This window comes from Poecilia latipinna, unplaced genomic scaffold (assembly GCF_001443285.1).
Source record: "Poecilia latipinna isolate Pla-1442-1.1 unplaced genomic scaffold, P_latipinna-1.0 Scaffold828, whole genome shotgun sequence".
NCBI classification, from domain to species: domain Eukaryota; kingdom Metazoa; phylum Chordata; class Actinopteri; order Cyprinodontiformes; family Poeciliidae; genus Poecilia; species Poecilia latipinna.
In genome coordinates, this window is record NW_015113444.1 from 93363 (window position 1) to 115469 (window position 22107).

General features: G+C 39.0%; 1 protein-coding gene across 1 annotated transcript; it reads left to right on the forward strand.

The window, feature by feature from the left end:
- The first annotated feature begins 702 nt into the window (after nt 1-702).
- On the forward strand, nt 703-21541 carry dapk2b (death-associated protein kinase 2b). Its single transcript, XM_015047488.1, has 12 exons — nt 703-838; nt 1329-1499; nt 9207-9428; nt 11015-11153; nt 12777-12906; nt 13013-13061; nt 13153-13179; nt 13267-13419; nt 14839-14884; nt 18268-18357; nt 18468-18548; nt 19482-21541. The coding sequence occupies exons 2-12, from the start codon at nt 1423-1425 to the stop codon at nt 19557-19559; spliced, it is 1092 nt and encodes a 363-aa protein (XP_014902974.1). The 5' UTR covers nt 703-838; nt 1329-1422; the 3' UTR covers nt 19560-21541.
- The last annotated feature ends 566 nt before the right edge of the window (nt 21542-22107 follow it).

The window sequence follows — 22107 nt, forward strand, 5'->3', positions numbered from 1 at the left end:
TGAACCCGTTTACAGAGATCAGCCACCGTTCTCTGCTGCAGTATCTGGACCCGACCTGGTTTACAGTTTTAAATCAAATGTAAAACATTGAAAAATGTTTGAATTTTTCTTTTTGCTGTCCTCAAACATGTTTATGAGAGCTGGTTTCTCATGAGATCAACATTTCCCAATTATTTAGATACATTTTTTTTATTCATTTTTACAAATAGTAATCAGATAAGTTGTTGCTCTGTAGAAAAACCCTTTCAAACTGTTGCAAGTTTAAATAAGCTACATTGAAAACTTATCTCTGCTTCTGTGTTTCCTCTTTCTTTTTTTCTCATGTTTTTTGGCAGTGTATTGCACAAACGCATTAAGAAAACTCAGACTATTACAGGGCACTTCAACTTTTTTTTATATATGTAAGTCTGTCTTAATCTGTCAGGTTTTAGCTGGTAATTGTAAAAGTCTATGTATCTCTTTGCTTTTGTAAAACCAATTCAATAAAAAAAAGTTCTGACATAGGCATCTGGTTTTAGTTGCATCCGGGGTGTAGATACAAACTTTTTTTTTTTTCAGTTCCTCAAAAACCCTGTCAGACAAAACGGCACAAATGCGGTGATCGTTGCTGATTGCCTGCCTCTTTTCTGCTGCACGCTATACTTTCATAACAGATCAGTAAAGACGGGTTTGTGGGGGGAGGGACTTGTGTAGAAACAAAGCCTGACGGGCCGTGCGGGTCGGTGACAGAGAGCAGCAGAGGAGCCAGAGGACCAGGTTTGTGTGAGAGGACCGCACCGGCTGTAGGAGACGTGGGATCTGATGCAGGTTTTATCCTCTTCTCTCCATCTGACTCGAGGTACGACTTCAAGCTTCAGTTTGATTGATGGCAGTTTGTGAAACTCACTAGATAGGAAGTTTGTGGCTTTTCAGTTCGTATTTGCTTGTACCAATCTGTTCACAGCCACGGTACACCATTTGTTTCCAGTTTGTCTCTAGATTTTCAATCAGAACACCCGGAAAGGCCTTGTAATTTTAATCAGTTTATGTTTGTGCCAGATAAAATGCTTCACAGCAGAGGCCTTGCCCTAATTATGCAGAAATCCTCTTTTCCTCTCTAATCCTTTAATAATCACAAGAACTAAACATTCCTATTTTGTCCATCTGGTAACACTGTTATAGATCATTTGTAGCTGTTATTGTTTTGCGTTGTCTTTGCCGGTCAAATCGATGCGTTTTCTGCTGTAAGGTGAAAGTAGGTGCAGCTACAGCAAGCTGGAACATGTGGTGGAAAAAAATGCTATGCCTTCAGTCAGAGACCAGCATGAACACCCTTTATTCACCAACAGGGTTGAACCTGTGGAGTTGATAAATAGGAAGACTGCTCCAGGGGAGACTGATCCACAGGCTTCTGCAGCACATGTCCAGGAGACCGCCACATCAATGAGGACACCTGGCATGGCGGTATTCAAGCAGGAGAACGTGGAGGACTTCTATGATATTGGAGAAGAACTGGGAAGGTGAGGAATCCCTCAAAGTTGTGTGAAGAGGAAGGTATTTCCTCCCTGCTCTTTAAATGTCACTCTGTGTGTGTGGTTGAGGTCTCTGCGGGCTGCGCGGCGCAGCGTATGAAAGTATGCACACAGCTGGCCTGTTTAAGCTTGAGCTGGGGAGCGTCACTGTGACTAAAGGGGTTGGAGTTTACTGCATGAGATAAAGGCTGACATGCAGACACAGTCAGACAAACAGGATGTGTTTGGGATAATCAATTATTATTGTTATAACTACTATTATCAGAGCTGATTTCTGGGTACAACATTTACAAATATTTTTGAAGAAAACCTAACTATCTCCTGGGGAAATGAATTTAAGGAAGTTCTCAGAGAACAATATAGACTCACTGAGGAAGCCACATATCTATTTTGTACTTACCGGCTTAGGCATGTGCAGCAGCAGATAGAGTGGATGTAAACGGATGGCGACCTCTAACCTTTTCGCTGTGGATCCAAGTAAACACACTGTGTCCTAACGCTTTCTCATGGCCGTTTCCTCCAAAACATCTTTGTCTCGGCTGCACCAGTTGTATGTTTACACCAAAGGAAGAAGAATGTCAAACAAAGCATCCCATTATATGCCAACATGGTATGTATAGTTTAAAGATCATCTTTAGGTCATTAATAAGTGCGGAAAGCAATCAATGATTTATGAATAACTGCCCAATCACTTATCTCTGGAATTTTCCACAGATAACTGAAAGCTGATAATATTTACAGCAAAACAAGAAATTACTCCTACCCCTTCAATTTTTTTATGCGGCAAACACAAGCCTCAGTCTGTTTCCAGTTTTAGACGAACAAAAAAGTGGTGGATATTTGTGGAGCAGAATGGAATTTTGGAATTTGAATGTGAATGATACTTTTTTTTTTTTTTTTTTTACAAATTAAATTATGAAAAGCGTAATGTGCAGATGTAATCAACAGTAATAAAAATAATTAATTCCAGTTTTCAATAGCCCATTGAAAATAATTAAGTCAAAGCCCAGACCTAAATCCATTTCAGAATCTGCAGCAATACTTAAAAAAAAAAAAGATGTTCCAAGATGACTGAGCTTGATCTATTTTTCAAAGAAGAATGCACAAGGATTTTAGTCTCCAATGTGCAAAACTGGTAGAAATGTGCCAGCCATGTCTTTTGCTTCTGCTGAGGTGAAGAAAGGTGGTTTCAACAAGTATTGATAAGAGGAGCTAGATGCATGTGCATGCGAGACATTGGCGTTTCATTTTCCTGTCACTTCACAATTACTATGATCTACTTTTGTTTGTTGTCTATAAAATAAAATACCCCCCATCAATCCCCAAAGAAGTAAAGTTTGTGGCCTCTATGTTGCAGAATATGGAAAAAGTTCAGCTTACAAGTTTTGTTAAAATTCATGTAACTGAATAAAAATAATCGAATAAATATAGATCACTTTTTCAAGAGTAAGTTTTCTTTTGAGAACAGCTGAAAAAAAGGACGTGCGTTTTGAAAATCCTGATATCGGTTGTGTTGAAGCATAAAAATTCTGCTCTGAGTTTATCTTGAGACATGCTCTGAAGAACAATCATGAGAACCCGGAATCCTGTGGTGAAAAACCACAGAAAGTGAAAACAAAACAAAAGAAAAGAAAACTTAAAGAGACACAGCGAGTCGCCAACTCTGTTTTACACCTCACAGGTGTGACAATTTTCCAAACAAGACAGATGAATCAGCACTGCGTACATTTAGTGATTCATAGCTTTCCACTTGAGTAACTGTTCCTCAGGTGTTGGAAAGGTTGAATGAGATCACCAAAAGGTAAACTTTGGGGAGATCAGTAGGTTGTCTGCTCCATGGAGATGTTGAGCAAGTTGTTAGTGGGTTGATAATTCATCATTCTGTCCTACCGTCAATGGTGTTTCGTTACCACTGAGGACAGTTGTGTTCTTTCCCCTGAACAAACCCAAGCCTGAAGGTGTAAGTCGTTAGATGTGAGGTACTGTCGCTGTTTTGTCATCTACGTAACAAAATCACATTCACACAGTTTCATTTTTATCTATTATGAAAGTGCTAACATTTAAAATGTACAATTTAATCTTCGTCCCTCAGTATTGCCAGTGTCGTCGATATCTAATGGTCAATATTATGAGATTGCATTTAATTTAGTGTGATCACTGATCTGAATAACCAGTAACACCCAATCACTGGTTTGAGCCGCTCCAGCTGGAGATTGTCTGATTATGGAGGTTTTTGTTTTGGTGTGTCTCTATCATTAAAATAGCATTAACTTAGTAAGAATGATGGGTGGCGATCTTTTATTTTACACGGAATGACTGTTTGTTTGGAAAGCTGAACATGTCTGCTTGTAAGGGAGTGAAAGTGTGGCAGCCTTTTTATTCCCAGCCAACTCACCACTTTTAGGGGAGGGGCACTGTTGTATTTACCTGTGTTCTTACAGCTGGATAAAACCCTGATCACCCTGACACTTTCTCTGGCATCTTATTAAACCCTCTTTAAATCTTTAAAACATTATCACAGATTACCGTATGAGCTTTGAAATAGTAAGTGATTCACTTGGTGTGCATTGATATTGGGAAAAAAAAAACAAAAAAAAAACCCATGACTGGTCACTATACGTCTGAAACTAGTTGTGCTGTTATATCAGGAATTTGGGTGGATGAGACAACTAAAACTTGGTAAACTGTTGTCATAAAAAAAAGGGAGCACCCTTTCTCTTTGCATGCCTAAACAGGAAGAAAAGATGTCTAAACTTTTCTGTTCATGATGAAATCCTGACTAACATCACTAAGAATTTGGCCATTGCTCTTTGACAACATCCTGACAGGTTTGGCATTGGTTTTTACAAGCGGTATTCTTCACATGGCTATACCATTCTTTTATGTTACAGACCCAACTCTTTTAATTCAAGCTGACATAAACGCTAACCCGTAGGGACCATCCATAAATCACCTCCTAATAGTGTGTTGGGTCACCACTTTCTGCCAGAACAACGTCAGCACAGCTTAGCTGCGATTTTGCAAGTCTCTGGAATGCATCTTGAGGGATAAAACATTCGTCCAAACAACATTACTCCCTCTGTGGGGCTTGTTATTCATTACCTCTTCTCCAAAGTACATAACTTGGTCAAGATCTGGTGACTGTGAAGGCTGCAGCATCTGATTCCCATCATTTTCTACTAATTTGCTAATTCTGTGAGCCCCTCCATTCTGTGAATGTGGTTTTGTTATATGCTTTAGAAGAGATCGCTTGAGGAGGTATTCAGTAAGAGATTATATTATCTGAACAAATTTCTTAGTTGGGAAAAAGTCAAATGTATTAAACCACATTAGCAACACTTCACAACAGTCCCTTTATTTCCTCTAAAAGTCAATAAATAGAAGTAATTTTTTCTTAATCTTTGCTGTTCTTATGATAAAAGAATTGTTGAAGAAAATATTGGTCAGTGACAATCTTTCATAACAATATTATGTCTTTTCCTAGAATTAAACCTCCATTATTTTGATTATATATTCTGTGACATTTAGTGCGGACCAGGCAAGGGGGCTAAAAGTTATGTTTTCAAACCCCCTGAATTTTTCCAGAAAACAGTATCTGGAGTGAGTTTTCTCTCCTTTACTCCATCCTCAGACAAATATGGATGTTTGAGTTTTTCTTTTCATGATCATATTGCATACTAAACTTGTTTGGTGATACGGTGGATAAATACCACAATAAGAATAACTATTTTATTTGCCGTTGTCTATGCAAAACCACAAATTGCAATTGTTACACTAATAAAATAAAATGCAAACTATGTATTTTTTAAGCAACTGATAGACAAATGTTTACAGGAAACTGTATTTCTGTCCTGTCACACAAGACAAGGTCCTGTAAAATAAACTAACTAGAGAAACAGTGTCAGTTTGAAGAAGTAACAAATGACGCTTGTGATGCAGCAACACACATTTCAGACTCAGATGTTATGAATAAACAAGAGCTCGCATATAGCTGTGAAAGAGCTACACTGCACACCATATATCTTTACTCCAGACAGCAGGCATGTATTTTTGTATTTATGTGAGGAGTAGGAAAAGAGTGTGTGTAGTTTGCTCTGGGATACAGACATTGCTGCTTTTGATTAAAAAAAAAAAAAAAAAAACACTCCAAGGTGAACTTTCTGGAATTCCTAAAGTTCCTGTTTGACACAGGTCAATTCATATGCAGAAGCTCCTCTGATGATTAATCATTCTGAAGATGTTCTGAACATTTTCAGGGTGTAGAACATCAAAAGATGCCAATTTTAGAGCAAATAAGCTCTAAAATTGGCTTAATCTTGTTTGTTTAGTCTAATTTGGTGTTTTCACGCGCATTAGAGGACATCCATGTGCTTCCCCCCATGAGCACCTCAACATTTGGTGCGCAGATGACGAAGATGATCGGTTTAGGATGGTGAATCAGCTATCATTCTGACTGTCTTTGTCACGCAGAACCAGCAGTTACTCAGTTGAGAAGCACATTTCTATATCTCGTTGGCGCCGCTTGTCCGAGGATTCTCTCCACCTGGTGTGCGGATAATGGTCCCGTCAGCTGTTGGGAATGGAAACTCTGGAGCGACGTGACACTTTCAGCCACACCGACCGGCTGAAATACGAAGACAAACAGCACCGCCACCATCGCTCCTCTCTCTGCTGTTACTCTACACTTTGTAACCAGACTTTAAACAAAGGCAGTACACTGACACCTGGTTCAGCCACTTTCTCATATTTTAATGGCATCTATCATCTCAAGCTTTTACACTTAGAGGAGATTCCGAGGATTGCTCGCCATGTGACACTTTCTCCCCTCAGGCCATTTGATGCTAGTTTTTTTGCAAAAGAAATTCTTTAGGTCTACTTCCCTCCTCCTCAGTTCACACATAATGATGGTCTTCAATAACAGGGTCAGCCTTTCAGGGAGGGCTCAGGGGTGGAGATGGTCTGTGAACAGATCATACAGAGAGAGTATTTGATCAGTATCTCTAAAGATTCCCCAGAACATTACAAAACAGCAACCCAACAGGGCTTAGATGTTTTCAGTTTGGTATTCTGAGGTAAACATTCATCGGTTTACAACATAGTTTTGTGTTATTAACAAAAGGCAATGTGCAAACAGTTCTCAATGGTAAATATGCACATGGTAAAGATGGAAAAAAAATGGAATAAGGGGGTGTGTAAAATTGAAATTCCAGGTGGGAAAGACTGATGTTTCGCCCCTATTTCAACTTCATAATCCAGCGTGGCTGATTGGAACGTTGTAAAAACTCCAATATAACACCTCAAAATTTTGAAGGAATACTGAAAAATGCAACAAAGTACACTTTTATTAGCTTGTATGTCAAATTGTGGTTAGGTAGGTTACTAGTCACACAACATTTAGCATATCCTGATGGTCTTCCACTTTTTCAGACGGAACAACTTGGGTTTGACTTAAGTCTTAAGTGAAACCCAGCATAATCGTTTTTCCTCCCTCTCTGTTTCTCTCTACACTGGAAATGTTTGAAACACATCCCAGAGCACTTCTGTGTTTGTTTGTGCTGAAAAGAAAAATCTATGTGCTTGAACAAGTCATCCTTTTGGAAAATTCTACTTATTGTAATGGCCAGAGTGACTAATTGCTGTACGTAGCAATTAGCCACTAAGAGCCACCAGAGTACCGTGAGTGGATCTTGTTCAAATCTTGGATTTAGTAAGCTGTCTAGTTTGCAGTCACGCTTCATTCACTCTGTCATGCACAATGTGAACTTTCAATTCTTCTCCCGTCAGGTGCCTATGTAATTCTGTTTAGCATTTTGTTATTTTCTAGGAGGGAGGTTCACAGAGGATACTTTTCAGCAGTGAGTAAGAGCTGGACTGGGTGTGTCGATAAAGCGACCAATTGGTTCAACTCTCACACAACATTGTGGTTGAAGAGGACTCAAAGAATCAGCTGTAACCTTATACCGCAATGTTTGCCTTGCATTCATTTCCTCTGAGATGCACCAGTGTTCTCTGTGTAAGCACTTATTAAAGGTACACAAGAAAGTTTAGCTACAGCTGCTACTGCGTAAGAAACCTTCTCAGCCTACTTGCCTGTCAAACCCATCCCACTCTGCAGCAGATAGAGGACATGTTAGAGGGACACAACAAGTAACACATCATCTCGTGATCTAAACACATTTAAAAAGTGATGGGAAACCAAGCCCTTGACTTCCATCAGCTCAGACAGGAAATAGTCATTTCTTGTGGTTTGTTATACCAGCAAACCACTAGAAAGTGGAACGTTTTTCCACAGATTAAGGACTTAAATTTATCTCTCAAAACAACAAGGTTTATTATTCCAAAATGGAGTAAATCTGGAGCCAGTATTCTTTTGCTTCCAAGTAGAACCACAGTGTTATGTAAAACTAGCCCTTGTTACGCGGGAGGTTCGTTATTAATATCAAAATCATAGGAAATGATAGGCATCAGTGTAGCTGTGACATATGAGGCTTTAAGTTCAGCCAACAAGGGGGTTTCCAAATGTATTTCTAGAGCACAGGCAGCAGAATCTGCTGGTCTGATGAGGTAAAAAAATCATGTTACTCAGAATGAACAATTACAAGTGTGGAGGAGCAGTTTAAGTAATATCTGATGGCTAAGTCATTATCAGCCTCATTAAAAAAAAAATTAAATAACACGAAGCACATGAGGAAACAGAAAAACTGTGAAGACTCATGAGCTGTGATTACAGTATTGTGACTGTCATTATTTTGCCTGATGTAAGATTGCTCAAAAGAAAATGTTTTATTCTTAAATATTGTGTAAACAAGTATGTAAATTTGATACTCCAGCTTTTTGCAGATATGTAATTTAGAACATCAGTAACAAAAAAATGACCTTATTAGGTGTGTGCAACATTTGCAAAAGATACAAGCATTTTTTTCATAAACATGCCCACTCATATTTTGCGTGACCTAACAATAATGGGTGAGTAACCCAGAGGTTTGTTTTCCCAGTCTGGACGTATATAGAGTCAGGCGGTCAGTCCACAGCAGCAGGAAATGACTGAAGCAGCAGGAGCGTCAGCAGGATTACTTTAGTCTGAGAATCCCCTCAAACCAAAGTCATAGGCTTCCTATATATTGTTAACTGGATGTTGTGTTGGAAAATGTTTTCATACGTGTAGTTCATTATGTCGGTGGGCCATTTCTGACTGAAAAGTCGGATGCACACGACAGCAAAAGGAAGACGTTTAGGGGAGACAAAAGGAGCAGTCAGCTCATCCATCAAGGGTCAAGAATTCAGCGGCTGTAGCAAAACACATCCAAAACACAATGAGCCAATTGTGGATGGTCTGAAAGCTGCACCTCTGTTATGAAAAATTCAGAGTTTGTGGGATTCTTTCAGTGGACTAGATGCTGTAACAGAAGGAAGAGCTTTGGCAGGAAGTTGAATGAAGTAGGAGGTGAGAGACTCTGTCCACACAATCAGCCTGGTTGATTGTTCTCTGTCTCATCAGGAAACAGGAAGTAATGAACTACACCAGAATATTTCAGACGTTTTTGACACACAGGTTCCTGCTTAGTATTTGTTTAGCTATGTCCTGTAGTCATAAAATGGCACCTGCTCCAAACTTATATACCAAACGACTGGACATATTTATCATGCTAATTATTAATAATCTTGCTTTTTTTTCCCCCCCCTTTGTCTCCACAGCGGGCAGTTTGCGGTTGTCAGGCGCTGTAAAGAGAAGAGCACAGGCACTGAGTACGCTGCCAAGTTCATCAAGAAGCGCCAGAGTCGAGTCAGCAGACGGGGCGTGAAGAGAGAGGAGATTGAGAGAGAGGTGGACATCCTGCAGGAGATCCAACACCCAAACATTGTCGAGCTGCATGACGTGTATGAGAACCGCACAGAAGTGGTGCTCATCCTCGAACTGTGAGTCACTGCACGATTCAGTCAGCCACTGTGACTTATACGCGTCTGTATTTTTGGTTAAAACAAATTAGCTTTAAATGTACATGCTCAGCTTTTTTTCACATTTTGACATTACACAGATAAAGCTTATGTTTTTTTAGTGTGCTTTTTATGTGTTGAGCAGCACCTGAAATTAATATGCAAGGGGATTTTGTGTTTGCCTCCCAGAGCTGTGCAAATAAAGGTGTACAAAGCTTTGCGTGTGAAGGTTTTGCACAAAATACCATGACTGGATGGAGAGCAGTGTAATTCAGATCCTAAGTTTAGATCCAAAGGTTGACCTGACCGTTCTAATACTGCTTGAATTTAATCCAAACCACTGTAGGTCTGGTTGTATTTTTAGGGTCGTTGTCCTGATCAAAGGTGAACTGCCACCTCAGTCAAGCATTTGCAGGTTTTCTACCAGGATTGTCCCGACTAGCTTTCCTGTCCCAGTTGATAAAACGTATCCCCACAACATGATGGTGTCACCTCCATGTTTCATTGTGATGTGTACAGCGTGTTGCCATGTGTGGCAAGAAACTGAATTTTGGTCTCATCTGACCAGAGTAACTTCTTCCACATGTTTGCTTTGCTCTCCACATGGCTAGCAGCAAACTTTAAACACGATTGCTGACAGCCATCTTTCAGCAATCACTTTCCCATTAAGTCGAGATTCCAGGACTGAATGACAATTGTTTTCCTGGAGAAAGATTGTCCCTCCATCAAACTCTGATTAAATGACAAACAGGTGGACTATATATTCTAATTAGGTCACTGCTGAAGGATATGCGTTGTACTGAAAATCATTCAGACGTATCAGAGTAAAGGGGGCTGAATTGAATGCCACACTTTGCAGATTCTTATTTGCAAATTGGTGACCTAACATTTCACAGTTGTGCAATGTGTTGTGTTGGTCTGTCATGTAAAATCATAATAAAACGATGCTGGGAATGTTGTCATGGGACAGAATGTGGAAGTATTCAAGTGTTTATTAGAGTCAGAGGAATCTCTTAAAAAATGTATTCCTGAGTTGAATAACTCAGCGCAACTCGCTGGCCTTGAACTTTGGTGTTTCTGCTCACATGAACTGTTTGCTGAAACTGTTGTTTGTTTAAAGCCTTTGGCTGGAAAGGATCATGTGTGTGAGATAGAACCAAATGGTCTGACAAAGAAAATAATGCCTTTGCCCCAGCAGGCTCCCCTTTGCATCCAACGAGGGCCTGGGAAAATGTAGGGTCTAATTAGGACCAGAGAATAACCCAATCCAATTATTGTTGAGTGACTGATAGACTGAACGGGTTGTTAGCTGCAAGATGGTTCTCTGTTTATGCATAAACCGCCATAAGCCTTTTCATTAGGTTTATAGAGGGAAAACAGTGATTCATATGTAGAGTCAATGTCTCCCAAGTTGATGCAACAAACATATATTCTGTATCTAAGGCATCCAGGAGTTGTGCATCCAGCTCCTGAGAGCACACTTTAGATAAAGGGGGTGCAGAGGCCCTTGCTCTTGATTATCTGAGTCCACAATAAGCAAGTGTGTACATGTCCATGTGTGTTCGCAGGGTCTCCGGAGGGGAGCTCTTTGATTTCCTGGCTCAGAAAGAGTCTCTCTGTGAGGAGGAGGCCACTCAGTTTATTAAACAGATACTAGACGGGGTGCAGTACCTCCATTCGAAGGGGATTGCGCATTTCGATTTAAAGGTACGGTATGTTCCATCATTGTTAGATTTTACCCATGATTAAATGCTTTCCCTCTAAAAGATTTATGGGGTTTAGGGCTTTGGGAACTTTGTGTGAAATTCAACCAGCATGTCTTTAATGTTTCTGAGGCAATGCCTCACCACTCTGATATACATATCCTTCCTGTTTTGGGGTGCGAAGCATTTAGACTGACAGATAGCAACTCCACAAGGTTATCTCTTCTCTCTCAGAGAGTCAGGTCGCCCACGCAGGCTTGTTAAAATTGTTGTCCTTTTTTTTCCTCTCCTTTTCACTCTTTTTATTTTCTGCATTTAAAGTGAGAGAGTACTAATGTACGTTGAACCTAAGCCTCAATCTATTAGTCATGACAAATCCAGCTGGTCCTTCATTTTCCAATAAAACAATGTTAAAGTGTATTATGTTTGGAAGACGGAAAGGGGATGATTTGTAGTTATGTATTTTTTTCCCCCAAAATTTTTTTTGCATTTCCAAATTTGATGCACACATACAAGTTCACCATTCTAAGCATTATAGATTTTCAAAAGCTGCAAATCAATATTGATCCTCTTTAATGGATAAAGTCATATTTCATTACAGTGCTTAGACTTTGCATAGTTTTGGGCTCATTCAAATAGGAAGCAGTTAACTTGCTTTGGGGAACAGCTGACAGGCTCTGAGCCGTATCGCCCTAATGAAAAAGCATCGCTGCATACAATGGCTTTTCAGTTTGCAACACAGTGATTCGCTGCTTGCTCTTTGTAAATACATCTTGTTAGCCAATATGCTTCAGTAGCTAAGGGGTATTTGATGAAAAGGATGCCTAGCTGCTGGCAGGCTCTGTTCAGGAAATCAGGAAAAGCCCTTTCACCTTCCACATTTTCCCTCATTCTGCCAAATACAGCCGGGATTGACAAAATTAGTTTATCTTTAAACTTTGATAATTCCACCAAAACAAATAAATAAATAAATAAAACCAAGATTCCTTGAGCTAAATTTTTCTCTAATTCTTCATTGGATTATGATTAAACTGGATGTTGTTTTGTTTTAAATATCTGGGGTTCAAATGTTTCTCTTTTTATTTTGTTGAAATGGAGCTTCTCTGAGTCATTTTTCTACCCCCATGTGTCAGAGCTAAATACAAACATTTTTTACACAGGCCACACAGAGTAAACAGCTTTTGAATTGAGAAATATTTGCAGAATCTGACCAAAATTGTATCACGTTACTCAACCGACGCTTGCTGGCATCCTGTGTGGAAAAAGCAGCAAATTCGAGAGGCCCACAGACCGCCTTCCAGTTTGTGATTTGAATGTTTCGATCTCAAAGATTTCCATATGATTACGAGTCCCTCTTATGATATGCATAAAATCACAAAATGAAGCTCTGTAGCAAAACTGCAGTGAGCTGGTAGATACAAGAACCTTTGAAAATGTGTCTTGTAATTTGCACTAACACAAATACCTGCTTTTCTTTAATGCATACACTTAAAGGCAGTTTTATCCAGGTAACCTGAGTTGACTACCTGTTCACTCATTATCCAATCTTAGCAGCAAAACAAAACAAACAAACAAACAAAAGAAATCTGTTCAAAAATTGTCTGCTTTTGCTGTACTTGTCCTGCAGCCTGAAAACATAATGCTGCTGGACAGGAGCGTCCTTCTACCGCGCATTAAAGTCATAGACTTTGGACTGGCACACAAAATAAAACCTGGGGCAGATTTCAAAAACATTTTTGGAACACCTGAATTTGTGGGTAAGAGATTTATTTTTTTTACCTTCTGGAATATTTTCGCACTCAAATTGCTTGTCGCCTGACCATTTGTAGTCCGCAAAGTAAAGTTTGCTCTGTCTATTTTCAGCTCCGGAGATAGTCAACTATGAGCAGCTAGGACTGGAGGCAGACATGTGGTGAGAGCCTCTAATTACGTCCGACCCTGCTGACTTCCACACAGCGAGCCGCTGTGCATAACTTTGGATTAATCTTGTGCTGTTTTCACAGGAGCATCGGAGTCATCACCTACATACTGTGAGTTGGTATCTCAATGCGTCGGAGGGGATTATGTGGAGAAGGTCCTGGCCAGTGTGGGTAAACATCTCTGTGCTGTTGTTTCAGTTTGAGCGGCATCTCGCCTTTCCTCGGTGAAACAAAGCAGGAAACGTTGGGAAACGTCTCGGCGGTGGATTATGACTTTGATGAAGAGTTTTTCAGTAACACCAGCGAGCTGGCCAAGAGCTTCATCAGGCAGCTACTGGAAAAGGACACGAGGTAAAACAATGGAAAACAGCTGAGGGACAATCTGACATGTACCAGGGGATCTGTTGTCAAACATCAGTCAGTCCAGATTTGTGGCACACCGCGCTTTGCCAAAGCATTAATACCATTTGAACGATTTCACATTCAACTGCAAACTTCAGTGTGTTTTATCGTGGCACAAGGTGGTGCATGATTGTGCCATGGAAAGTAATGCTTCACGTGAAAAGTGTTTAACGATTAAAAATCCAAAAACTGCAACGCACATTGATATATTCAGCCTGTTTGAGTCAATACTTTGAAGAAGCAACGTTTCACTGCAGGAACAGCAGAATGTATTTCAGGGTATTTACCTCTGTACCATCTTTGAGCTTCTATAAATGAAATGTGTCCTCTTTTATTTTCTAAAATAACCCAAGATCAGTCAGACTGCATGAAAAGCATATTTAAACACACATGTTCAAGTGTTGCCACAGATGATCAGCTAAACAGCGCTCTGGAATTTGACAGTATCATTCTGAGCCATTAATATGCTTTGAATCCATTGTTATTTTTGCTCTGATTGTATGTTTATAGTTATGTCATATGGAAAGTGAACTTTAGGCCAAGTATCATGTTTTTAAAAACTAACAACTTTTTATCCAGGAGTGTTGTATTTGTTTGACAAATGCACCACACATTCCATATCATGTAAAATATCCATGTTTTCAAAAAACAAACAAAAAAAAGCATGCAAGACAAAAACTGAAAAGTGAGGTTAGCACTTGTCTTCAATTCTCTATACTCTGATTCCCTTAAATAAAATCCAGTGCAATAAACTGCCTTCACTAGTCACATAATTAACAGTGTCCACCTACGTCTGATGCAAATCGACCTGGGCAGAAAACTGCGAACCATCCCACATACGCACTCTCCACTGAGAATAGGTGGCAGCATCATGCTGTGAGAATGAATTTGATGGCACATCACACTTTTCAGATTTTTATTTGTCAAAAAAAAACTATTCTTCATATTCCACTTCCCAATCATGCGTAACCCTGTAATGATCACATTAATTTCCAATGGCACATGTTTATATATAAGTTCAAAATGTCACATTAATATGAAGAAATTCAAGTAGTACACACAGTTCTGTAAGGCACTTTGTGTGTATGATGATATTATGTATAGTATCAGTAAAACAAACTATGGCTAAAACATAAGCTAACTATCATAGACAAAATAATACTTATCTTCATTGGCATCATGACCTCTTATTTCTAACATCTGTTTTCATTTAAATAACCCTTTAGGAAACAAGATATTCCTGCGAGCCTTTTCATCTGACTGAACTCCTCAGAGAGTTTAATTGTAATGCATGACAGACTAGCTCGCCGTGTGTGTGTGTGTGTGTCAGACTCGTTTACTCAGCTGCCCTTTTTCTGTCAATTTCAGAAAACGAATGACTATCCAAGATGCCTTGAATCACCCGTGGATTAAGGTATGTGGTGGACTCAGACTGCTCTGTGGCGTGTTTGGTGTTGTTCTAGTCATGTCTTATTGAAAATGAAGCAAGGGAGGTTGCTAATGTCAAATGCCGTGTCTGGGTAACAGAGTCACTACTCGTAGGAAAAGTAGATTTGTCATTAAAAGTTCAAAGATGACTGACTGCAGTGTCAGAGTCCCGGAGTTTACACCCGCTGGCTTGTGGATGTTTCTGGACTTCACTCCCTCCTGGGGTATTTATTTCAGCCTTCACAACTTCCACCCACCACGGCATCATATAGACCCCGAGGGTGTGTGAAAAGTCTCTTTGTCTAAATGTGACTGAACCGAAACAAAATATCACAGGTTTTGATGGCGAGGAAATGCAACAGCCCGCGACGTTGAGGAAGTTCACTCACAATGGTTGCTGTAATGCATGCGAAAGGTGTTTTTTTTTTGTTTTTTTTTTTGTTTTGTTTTGTTGTAAAGTCCCACCATCCTGTTTGGATCAGAGCATGAAAGCAGGAAACATTACGCACTCATCAAGAATGTTTGCAGTGTTTTTACCATCTTCATGCACTAATCACCGCTGTGGCTCATCTACTGGGATTTTCACCACAGTGTGTGTTTTCAAGAAGGATCTGTGTGACTGCCTCTCACTCAGTGTCCCCCCCTCCCCCTTTCCTCCTTCAATCCTTCTTAAGTCCTGCGGCCAAACGGAGGAGGATGGCAATGTGGCTGGAGCCGAGAAGAAAACCGAAAAGCTGGAAAGCAAACGTCTGAAGGAGTACAGCATCCAGTCATGCTGCAGCTTGCCTCAAAACAACACGTACATTAACGTGGAGTGCTTTGCTTGTGTGGTGAGGCACATCGGCTTCATGGAGAAGGGGCCGTTGGAGGTGCAGGGTCCCCACAGCACGCTGCGTGGAAGCAGTTCTCCATCTACGTCGACAAGGAGGCCTAGTACAAGGGGCAGAAGAGCGAAGCTGTGAGGAAACTTCCCTCTCAGGCTCACTTTGAATTTTGTAAAATGGAGGCAGTTGCAGGAGGACATAAAGGCGATAAATGCGACGCTGGAGAACATCAGGCAGAGCCATCTGGACGTCATGGGGCTGGAGCTGAACTGGGAGCTCCGTCAACTCCTGAGGGAGTTAATGGAGCATCCAGAACGGCGGTATGAGTGCAGAAGTAAACCAGACTCTGCCGCAGGAGTCCTGCGGATCTGAACTGTGTCCAGAGGCCAAACCACGTATGAGAGTCTGCCTAATGTAGGAACGGAGTCAGTTTTATTATTCTTAAAAATCCTTATGGGAACTAAAAAGCTAAAGTTTTTTTTTTTTTTTCTTTGGATCTGAGCTTCTGAATGCCTGCAAATTTTCTTTCTTGACAAATTGTCCTCAAACATTTTATAAGGTGCCACCTCAGGAAATCTTACGTTGTTTTTAACCTAAGATAACAGCAGTAAAACATGGCATACTCAGCAGACTAAAGCATCAATTAAAAATAATAAAAAAACGCCTCTCAGATGTTTTTATGTTTATGTTGTTTAAACTCACTAATTGAAAGAAGTTCCTTAGAGTGTAGCAGATTCTGGAGCTGATCGCATGCATGATGACCAGATCCCATCTATATTAAGCATACTCTTATTTGTCTCTACAATATGCTCATTAATTATCGAAGCCTTAAGCTCACCTTACATTAGTTTCAAAACCTTTTTATTTCTGATCTTCAGTTGTCTAGTGAAACTTAACTTTAGGCAAGCTCCTGCTGATGGATTTTAAACATATAACCACATTTCCAATGGTAGAATATGAATGGACTATATATATATATATAAAAAAAACAACCTTAAAATTATTGCAAAAACTTCTCCCTGGGAAGTAGGAATAATTGCTAAGCTAACTGTCCCAGATGGTTCCCAAGAAGTCTGGCATGAAACGACCAAAGCATCTTTAACGCCAAACAATAAAGAAGAAAGAACTGTCTTATCTTCTGGCAGTGCCTGTTTAGATGAAGGATGCCGCTCAATCACATGTTCAATTTTTTTTAACCATAATCCAAACTGAGATTAGAATAATTAACCAAGAAGGTCCCTAATGTCAAAACTACTGTACAAGTCTAAAAGGGATTTCTCACCAGCGCCAACATATTCAGTCAGAAGAGCAGGAGTAAAAAAAACTCTAAATCTTTCACACACATAGTGAACATGTTACATTGCTTGGAAACGTCGGTCTTAGCAACTGGTAAACCTCACAGCCTCTCTAGTTGATACCTAGAACATGGTTAAGTTGGGTTTGGTATAAATGGAACAAAGCCAACAGCACCTGGTCGTATTTCTTTTTGAATTGTTTCTGTTTGAAGCAAAGACCCCAGAGTTCATCTCCGTTAATCTGCTGTAAATGATCGATGACAAAATCTCCACTGACGGAAAAATGAATGCAGGTGTTGATACTTGTGTTAGAGTTTAAGAACCATGGTTCTAGACGAAGGTGCAAAGATTAGTTTATACATTTTATACAGGAAATGTTTGTGAAAAAAGTCTCTTTTTTATTTTGCTTTCATGATAAAGAAAAGTTGAAGAAGTAGCTTGGTTTTCTCTCTCTGTTCACTGATGGGTTTAGTTCGTTATCACTCCTTGTCTAAGCTCGTCTGTCTCACATCAGGCACTAAACCACACCAACTACTAACAGGCTCAGCTGCCTGTCCAAAAATAAACTTATCTAATTTCCTAATGGTTCCAGGTTGAACTCAGACATTTTTAAAAATTACTGTCTACTTGAAGATCATGAAACTATATTTACAGTTTGTTTCTGAAATACTTTAAAACTTTGTAATTATGTTGGTTCTTTAAAAATGAAAGTATTTCACACTGAGCACGAAATCAAGCACTCAAGCAATGTCAGAAAGTTAGTATTTAAATGTTCTCTTTATTATTTTATTTATTTATTTATTTATTTTACTTGATGGTAGTTATTGTTTCTTAAAGATTTGTTAAAAGATGTTATTTTTGCTTTTGATTTATTTAAATTTGCACTTTTACTCAGTGTTAAAACTGTTTACGTTTTGTATTTCTTTCATGAAGATGACAAAAAAACCATCATCCATTATAAGACCTCTGGTGTATAAATACATTTCTTTAATTCTACTTTAATTTGCTTTTCCAAATAAATCTTTTTTTTTTCTCACATTTTGTGTCTTCTTTTTTCTAACTGTGAAATAAAATGATTTTTTTTTTTTTTTGTTACTATTAACTCACTTTTTAAACTGCAATTTTAGCAAGAACCTTGACCTGTCTTAGGCTTGTTGTCAAAATCTGAGCAGTGTGATGCTAGGAGAATAAAACATTTAACATTCACATATTTTTTCTTTATCATGTCATCCCATGTTGTGTGTCCTTAGCCTCTTAACTCCAGGCAGGCGATGGTGAAGAGGCTCTCAGTGGTCAACTTGGAGAACTTTAAAAAGCAGTATGCAAGACGACGCTGGAAGGTAAATTGCAGGATGTGGATTCAACTCAGATCATCTGTGGAAAATGTTGCACTTGGTTAATTTTGTGATTGCACATCTTTTTTGTTTTTTTTTTTCTATGACGTTTTCAGTTGTCCTTTCGAATCGTGGCTTTGTGCAACCACTTAACGAGGATCATGAAGAAGGGTCAGAAGCTGCCTGCAGAGGATCAGGTGAGGAGAACGTTGCCAGGATTCAGCAGTTGCAGCGGTGGAATAATTTAGGACAACTGCCTCCAGACTTTGCTGATGCAAGTTTAGACTGCTGCTGCTCTCATATATGAGCTGCTATTTCACAGCCAGTCGTCCGCAAGGGCTTTGCTTCTGACAGAGACCGGAAGCAGAGTTGCGTGGTTTACCTAACCTTGCGTACATGTGTCTAGAAGCACCTTCCCTTTTAATTTAACATCAGCAATCCATAATTATGATTTTGTATTTAGGCAAGGACAAATTTGTCTGCAGTAGTGATAAAGATGTGGAATCTCACACTAAACAAACAAACAAAAAAATTCTACTCTGGATAATACGTGTTTGGTTTAAACTAAAGCAGCAAACATATTTATCTTGCCTCCTCAAAAAATCGGCACTTGCCGATAAACGTGGCTTGTATATAATTAGATATAAACAAACAAATATTTGAGCAAGAATTTGTATTTGGAGAAATGGTACTAAACTGGAGTGGATAAAAAAAATACCCAACAGCTTTTGTACATTTGTTTAATTGTGAAAAGTTTACTTTTGAAAAATATATTTTTCAGATACATTAGACGTACTTTGATAGATTTTGTTATGCTTAGGGGCAGATGGTGAAATTCCTTCCTTTACATGCATCTTTACTAGTCTATATCCGAGTATATACGTGCCTATAGATGTACTATAGATGTTTCTTCGGAAAAACCTTAGGACATTCCACGTATTTTTTGTGGTTCAAATGTGCATATATGTGCAGCAGTAATGCAGAAACATTGTGTAGAATACAATAGTTCAGGTTGTAGCTCTGGATTTTACTTTAAAAAGATCATATTTTTTATTTCTACACTCTGCTGCTGTCACAATATCAATGACGCAAGCAACTTTTTTTTTTTTCTTCCTTTTTATTTGAATCAGAGGGATTGTGAAAGTGACCAAGAGGAGGAGATTCTCAAGAGGAGGCCCAAGACCAGAAAGAGAAGCAGTACTTCCTGAAGGAGTATTGGTTAAACCCTATTTCGGGTGTAAAACAGTGACTCTGCACCTTTTTTTTTTTTTTTTTGAAGCACACAGCAGTTGTGCAGCAACCGCATGTGTTCAAGTTACGGCTGTTTAAGGCAACGTCTGGGTTAGTTTTTGACAAAGTGAGCACACATTCTGCTGCGTGTGACACGGACTGCTGCCGCTTTTTAACTGAAGCGGCTTTCTGGCAGAAGAATATATGCAGCAGCATCAGCTATACTGTTGACAGGAACTCTTAGTGAATATTCACACTTGCACAATAATGCAGAGGGGTTCCTCTCATGACTGCAGCCTCAAAAAATGCTTGAGCTGTTGTCTATTGATAGAGTCACATGGTTTTTTTTTTCTTGCTGTTTTCTTTCACTGGTTACATGTTGGTGCTGCTGTCCGAAGTATTTGGAATTTAAAAGTTTTAGCCCCCCCAGAGCATCACAAATCGGTCGCAGATCTTTGTAATTTGTAACCAAATGTTTACATGCTCTTCTGCTTAGAGATGCAGCCCCGTCTGCGCAAATAGTGTTTACTGTTGTCCTGTACATTTTGCAAGCTCGGCAATAATTCTCATGAGCCTGTATACAGAACCACCTGTTTACTGTATACTTGTAAATGATCATATAAAACCCGCTTTTCTTTCCTTATGTGTACATAAAGATGCCATATAAATCTTTAATATGTGAAGCTAATTTTGCTGTTTTAATTATGGTCATAATGTGATGTATTTATGGTGTAAATAGAAGCTCTGTAGCTCCAACAAATGTCTTAAGTTTACTTTAACTTTCATCTGGGCTTTTGTAGTTTTAAACACACATTTTATGCTATACCTGTACGAACTGATATTTTGTGTAATAAAACTGAAGAATACTTTCATTCTTGATGTTACATAAAAGTGTGGTCAAAAGCACTGCAATATTTGCATATTTATGATATCTGCTGCTTTTTTTAAACTTTATTTATTTTTTTACTTTCTCCCAGCTACTATTTATTGTCACATCAGTGAGGGTGTTTGGGCTCAGCTGGGTTGAAGGAGATTGAACGGATAAATTGACCTGAACTAAATACAAGTTGGCGATGGCGTAATGTAGGCCAGTTTGTACAAATAGTGAGAAAAACAACAAGTGGGTCAGCTTGAGAGTCTGTGGCCAGTTTTGGCTTCATTAGTCTTTCATGTCGTTTTACTGTGAAATTATTCAGAATCTTGCTGCATTGTTGGTCTACTCAGACATATTATGGAGTCGTATGTTTGCCTAGTGAAAAACAGCAGGAAATGCTACCGACAACAGCCCATGCATGCGTGCATGTGCCTGCATGAGCAAGAAGCTAAAGAAAGATAAAAAAAAAAGAGGTGAACATAAATCTGTGAAGTCTGGCATAAATCTAAGATTCCCTTTTCCAGTTTTCCAAGTATCATAAATTCATCTCTGGCATTTGTGAGAGGTGAAGTTTCTCCAAGCGTTGAAGGAGTTTTATTTGAACAAGCTGATTTGAGTGAAAGAAGATATAACTTCATCACAACAGGCTGAAAAAGCAAATAAAAAATGGCATTGTTTTCATATGTCACATGATTTTTTTTTTCATGTAATACTTCAAAGCAGACACTTTACTAACTGCGACAAACTTACTGAAGCAGTTCTACACAAGAGCACCTGTGGATTTCTGCACAGAGCTCAGAATTAGCCTTGATCTTTCCCCTGTTTGCTTTTTCCATACTCTCTGTTGTAGGAGTTTCTATAGTGGATTTTACTGCTGTGGTTCTCTCAAAAGGAAAAAAAAGCAAAACAAACTTTTAATCTGGCACTTTGATCTGACAGTGAAGAAATCAATACACCGTACAGAGAAGTACATGGAATCTGTTTAGCCTGTTGCGTGTGACATGGTGGACAAGGAGGCAGGGACAACGTATACAAAGGCTTTAGTCTACAACGCAAATAAATCAAGGCTTTTCAAAGTAATTATTATTAATAATAATAATAATAATAAAAACATTGTCCAATTTAATTCATTGTTGACTCACAACTTTGAGATGCGTGTTAAATGCAGAGCACAGAATGATTTAGGAATGGATCATATACTAATGAGGTCCCAAATAAAATTCTGCTGAGTATCCAAAAGAACCATGGGTACCACTTAAGAAACCATTAACCTTGAAATTATTTTAGCACAAATTTCACCATAAAAAGCCACACTTTTTTTTATTTATTTTTTTTTTACATTTTTATGCTTTAGTTTAAATATTTATTACCAACTGAATAAAACAACTAAGTATTAATTTGGTTTCTTGGGTATATTTAAGAATCCGCCTGCAGTGCCAAATGAAAAGCAGCCAAAGCCTTTCTGTAATGACTGCCTGGATATAGTGTTGGTTTGTTAGCAGGTTCTGGTACTTTGTAATGACAGCCGGCAACTTACTGGCATGAGATGAGATAAGAGAGAACATTTGTTGCATGCTCAGGCCTATTCGAACATGATACAAATATAAAATAAAATAGTGCACAGTAACAAGAAGTGCATAAGAAAGAAGAGA